The sequence below is a fragment of the Triticum aestivum genome, chromosome 2A (genome assembly GCF_018294505.1).
Source record: "Triticum aestivum cultivar Chinese Spring chromosome 2A, IWGSC CS RefSeq v2.1, whole genome shotgun sequence".
NCBI lineage: Eukaryota > Viridiplantae > Streptophyta > Magnoliopsida > Poales > Poaceae > Triticum > Triticum aestivum.
The window spans coordinates 741,100,930-741,106,322 of NC_057797.1; the positions used below are offsets into that span (position 1 = coordinate 741,100,930).

General features: G+C 47.9%; 1 protein-coding gene across 1 annotated transcript; it reads left to right on the forward strand.

The window, feature by feature from the left end:
* The first annotated feature begins 890 nt into the window (after positions 1-890).
* On the forward strand, positions 891-4,548 carry LOC100037551 (oryzain alpha chain). The gene is made up of 5 exons (XM_044603487.1): positions 891-1,445; positions 2,401-2,636; positions 2,728-2,868; positions 3,571-4,020; positions 4,149-4,548. Exons 1-5 carry the CDS (start codon positions 992-994, stop codon positions 4,251-4,253), a joined length of 1,386 nt encoding a protein of 461 aa, XP_044459422.1. The 5' UTR covers positions 891-991; the 3' UTR covers positions 4,254-4,548.
* The last annotated feature ends 845 nt before the right edge of the window (positions 4,549-5,393 follow it).

Genomic DNA, 5,393 nt, shown 5'->3' on the forward strand with positions numbered 1-5,393 from the left:
CCATGCCTTGCGCTATGTTGCTTCCTTCTTTTCGCCACCCTTGCCTACACCCTCCTCTCTTGTCTATAATGGCTACCATCGAATCTATCCATTGCTACTCATCACGTCGTCTCGGCTCTCACGTGGTTACCACAATTGAGGGAGGGAGAAAAACCACTACGTAATGAGAACAATTGCGTCCCAAAATTTAATGTCGATGAAGTGCGAGGAAACTGCCTGAAGTTTCACCAGGTGGCACATATGTTTTTAAGGAGAAGACAATTTATTCATGAAAAGTGCAGCATTGTTACAATTAACGATAAATAAAGTCCAGAAGCCCATTCTCGCGTCCACGATGCTATATTGTGGTTCTAACAGGAAAATTCAGAAAGGCACTTACTAACTAAGAACGATGGTTTACACATCAACATTGAATAACCCATCTTCTTTTTCTTTCTTGGCGAGCAATAAACTACCGCAGCTCAAAGAAGAAGAAAAACCCACAAGTAAATTAAAAACCACCGGAGTCGAATCCTTCCACCTTCCACCCCCTACCACCATCCTTCTCATGTCCAATCCTCGATCCACACGGCACCTTATCTTCAACATAAACAAACCCAACAAATAACCCATTATTTTAGTAAAACAGAGCATTTATTTATAATAAACCATTTCACATGAACACGTCAAAAGAGTTATCCCTAAAAAAAAACCAACCTGTCGACGTCCGTGACACCTTCACCATCCCAACAAAAGAAATGTTTCAGAAAAATCCCAACAAAAAATAATCCCACCGGAAGGGAGGGAAATATCCGATTGGTCCAGCGGACCTAAGAGGGAGAAAACAAAACGATTGGGAGAATCTGGGCCCACCACTCCCCCGTCTCCCCTCCTATAAAGCGACCTCCGATACCATCGTCCATGGAGAACAAAAGCAAGAAGTCTGCTACCCAATCCCATCTACTACCCCCCATCTCTCTTCCTGCTCCGTGGTGTACTTGTGGTCTCGAGGATGAGGAGCTCCATGGCCCTCTTGGCGGCGGCGCTGCTGCTGCTGGTGTCGCTGGCGGCGGCGGCGGACATGTCGATCGTGTCGTACGGGGAGCGGAGCGAGGAGGAGGTGCGGCGGATGTACGCCGAGTGGATGTCCGAGCACCGCAGGACGTACAACGCCATCGGCGAGGAGGAGCGCCGCTTCGAGGTCTTCAGGGACAACCTCCGCTACATCGACCAGCACAACGCCGCCGCCGACGCCGGGCTCCACTCCTTCCGCCTCGGCCTCAACCGCTTCGCCGACCTCACCAACGAGGAGTACCGCAGCACGTACCTGGGCGCCCGGACCAAGCCGGACCGGGAGCGGAAGCTCAGCGCCAGGTACCAGGCCGACGACAACGAGGAGCTGCCGGAGACCGTCGACTGGAGGAAGAAGGGGGCCGTTGCTGCCATCAAGGACCAGGGCGGCTGCGGTAAGCATCCTCGGCTGATCTGCTGCTGCTGCTTCTATTTTGTTTCCTTTTTACAGTAAAAATTGTCTTCTTGCATATTATCGGTAGATACCATCTGTTTCAAGTGAAGATTCTTGCGACTGGTATATTCCAATCTGTTGCGTAAATTAGGAATTTTGTTGGTCAACGTGCCATGGTTCAGTATACACATGAACAGAAAGCAGGGGAACTTGCAATAATTCGTGCTGTTGAGAGGCTTCACCTAAACGATTTGTACAGTGAAAAGGGGGATCTCTGATTCTAAGTTAGGCATATAAGGTCAGATAGTAAAATAAAAGTCTGCTAAATTAAAATTTATTTTGGTAGGATGTCTTAGTTATTCTGTAGTATGTCATAGAGTCAATTCAATTTTCAGCAACTGGGATACCTTATTTTCAGTATCTGGTTCTGTCAGAACTTATCACTTGCTAAATTCAGTGGTAGTACTGATTGATTTGCTACTGTAATATGGAGGTTCAGTAGAGCTCTGTTAGCATGATCTTCATGAGTTTGGATAGGAGTATTTTGGAAGTAGGTTCATTGAACATGGACACTAAGTTAGTACTGATATTATTTCACATGATTCCATTAGGCTGTTGGAGTATGCAATAGAGGAAAATTATAAAGTAGTGGCGGTCGTTGTCTAGTTGATAAGCTGGCGGACCCATTTGTCCTGTTATTTGTTGGATGGTCTCACCATCCCCCTCTACTATTAGTTGATATGATTACATTAGGCCCTTGGGTACACATCTCCCTCACGACTCTTTGAAAGTTTCGCCGTCTGATTGGTAGCAGGTCTTCACCTGCAATTTCAAGAAATTTGTAGTACTATGTACTGTTGCTCTGTTACTACTTGCCACTTGTATCAGTGCATTGAACTTCAACTAAAATCGTGACACAAAGATACCAGAATCTGATATTTGTTTGTCTTTTCCAGGGAGCTGCTGGGCTTTCTCAGCAATAGCAGCTGTTGAAGGCATCAACCAGATTGTTACGGGCGACATGATCCCTCTGTCCGAGCAAGAGCTTGTTGACTGTGACACTTCATACAACGAGGGATGCAATGGAGGTCTGATGGACTATGCGTTTGAGTTCATCATTAACAATGGCGGTATCGACTCTGAGGAGGACTACCCCTACAAGGAGAGGGACAACCGTTGCGATGCTAACAAGGTATCATCCGTCTTCGTAGTTCTCTTCTGAATTTTAAGAATGTGCATCATACTGATATTCTGTTCCATTCGTGTTTGGTGGGAATTTGCAGAAAAATGCGAAGGTTGTTACCATTGATGGGTACGAGGATGTGCCCGTGAACAGTGAGAAGAGTCTGCAGAAGGCAGTTGCAAACCAGCCCATCAGTGTTGCGATTGAGGCTGGTGGCAGGGCATTCCAGCTCTACAAATCGGTGAGCTTCTTTAACATCACTGTTCTGCAGTAGGTTTGATGGATGAGTAGGCGCCAAAAGGTTATGGTACCTCCTTATTTCCAAAATAGATAGGTATCATTCTGATTGAGAGAGCTTGGGGACATTTTCTCTTAATGGTATGAATATGTTATACTCTGTTAGGCCCACACACCTAACTTCTATTATCGTCTCCTTCACTAAAATAATTTTGTTGTTGTCCTCACCTCAGTTGCAATCTGCAACTACTACCCCACTATGATTAACTTGGACGCAGCCTGACTCTTGCATGCTTTGACATCATCCATATAATTTGCACCTTTTCTAATCTTCTAGAGTATCATTTCTATGCGCTCATCATGCCTATGTGTCCCTGCTTTAGGAAGCACTTTTAGTGCACGGGTCACTTTTATGTGTTCACATCTATAACATATTGGATTAAGTGTTCTGAGCTATCACCCACTTCTGCTGGAAATCAACAAAGTAGAACATCAGATACTGAAGATGTTTAAACCCTTTTCGCTACTCATTTTGATCAAACAGTAGGGAAATGCAGACTGCGAAAATAACCAAATAGCATCTTCAGATAAAACTGTTGTCAATTAGTAAAACTCCTCAACGAGGTGTAACTAGCATTTTTGAAATCGATGAGTTTGACCTTTCGGAAGCATTCGATTTACTGATTATCATTTCCTATTCTCTTAGGGTATCTTCACTGGAACCTGTGGAACAGCACCTGACCATGGTGTCGCCGCCGTTGGTTATGGTACAGAGAACGGCAAGGACTACTGGCTCGTCAGGAACTCCTGGGGTACCGTCTGGGGAGAGGATGGTTACATCCGGATGGAGCGTAACATCAAGGCATCCAGTGGCAAATGTGGTATTGCCGTTGAGCCTTCCTACCCGACGAAGACGGGCGAGAACCCCCCTAACCCCGGCCCAACTCCACCATCTCCCGCCCCACCGTCTTCCGTCTGTGACAGCTACAACGAGTGCCCCGCGAGCACGACCTGCTGCTGCATCTACGAGTACGGCAAGGAGTGCTTCGCCTGGGGCTGTTGCCCACTCGAGGGTGCTACCTGCTGCGATGATCACTACAGCTGCTGCCCTCATAACTATCCCATCTGCAACACCCAGCAGGGAACCTGCCTTGCGGTAATAGCTCAGACCATTTCATAATGTTCTCTTCAATTAATGTGGTTAAGATGTCATGTAGATCACTAGCAAGTTAACTAGGAGTCTTACGTATCTGATTCTAATTGGTTCTGTTGATTCATGAACAGGCCAAGGACAGTCCACTGTCAGTGAAGGCTCAGAGGCGTACCCTGGCCAAGCCTATCGGTGCTTTCTCTGTCATTGCAACTGACGGCAAGAAAAGTAGCGCGTAAACATTTGCATCACCACAATCCTACAGCCAACGGCCATGGTGGTTAACTTCTGCAAATGATCACCTGGTGACCCACGATAGAAGGCGCAGCATGGCAATAGCTGTGCTCTCAAGTATCTTCTTTATAGTAGATGCTCCTGTACATAATCCTAAAATCGGGTTCGGTTGTTCACAGAACCGCCACATTTGCTTTTGCATATGTATATGTAAATTCAGCACATTCCCAGGCAGTTTGGGGCTGCTATTGTTATATGGAATTCATCAAGAAACAAGATAAGCAGATTTCTTGTGTATCATGCTTATGTTGCATGCTGGTCATTTACTTGGCTTTGAATTTTTTTTATTTTTTATTTTTGAAAATAAGAAGGTGGTGCGTGGCCGACCTTATATTTCAAAAGAGTCATAAGCCTGAGGAAGTACAGTTACATGACTTGTGAAGTGCACCCAGGTGCAAGGCAACAAGCAGCCTTGAAAGAAAAAGAGAAGAAAGGAAGAAAGAGAAGAATCAAAGTCTAGCCATTAGAGCATCTCCAATAGATGGTTCAAATGTAAAAGTACCTAACTTTTGAACCGTCTGGGTCAAAAAACGCTGCTCCAACAGACGGTCCATATGCAAAAAAAATTGGGCTGCGGCCTCCTCGTGATGTAAAATACAACACCTCGTGGTGCAAATTTACATCACGAGGTGCATCTGCTCCAAAACCAGCCGCCACCCGCGAACGCCCAACCGCCACTTCCTTTCCCGCGCGCGCCCGTTCGCTCGCCCGAAGACCAGCCGGCCGGAATCCGCCGCCGCGACCGCCCAAAACCCCGCGGTCGGTGCTGCCACCACCCCACATCCCCGCCGCCTCTCTCGCCGGTAGCCGGCTCGCAGCCGCCCGGACGCCGCCGAATCGGGAGGCAGCCGACGCGGGATTTGGCGCCTCCGAGGGTCCGGCTGCCGCGGTAGGCCTCCACCGGGTCTTAGGCTGTCGCCGACCTCCTCCCCGTCGGCCGTGAGCCTGTCCACGGCCGTTGCGCCGGCCACACGACCGCCGCACCAAGCCCTCTGCCCGGCTGTCGAGCTCCTCTTGGCCGACCCCCAAGCTCATTTCTTATCACCGCCGCCATCCGGAGCCGTCCGCAGCAGCCAATCCAACCG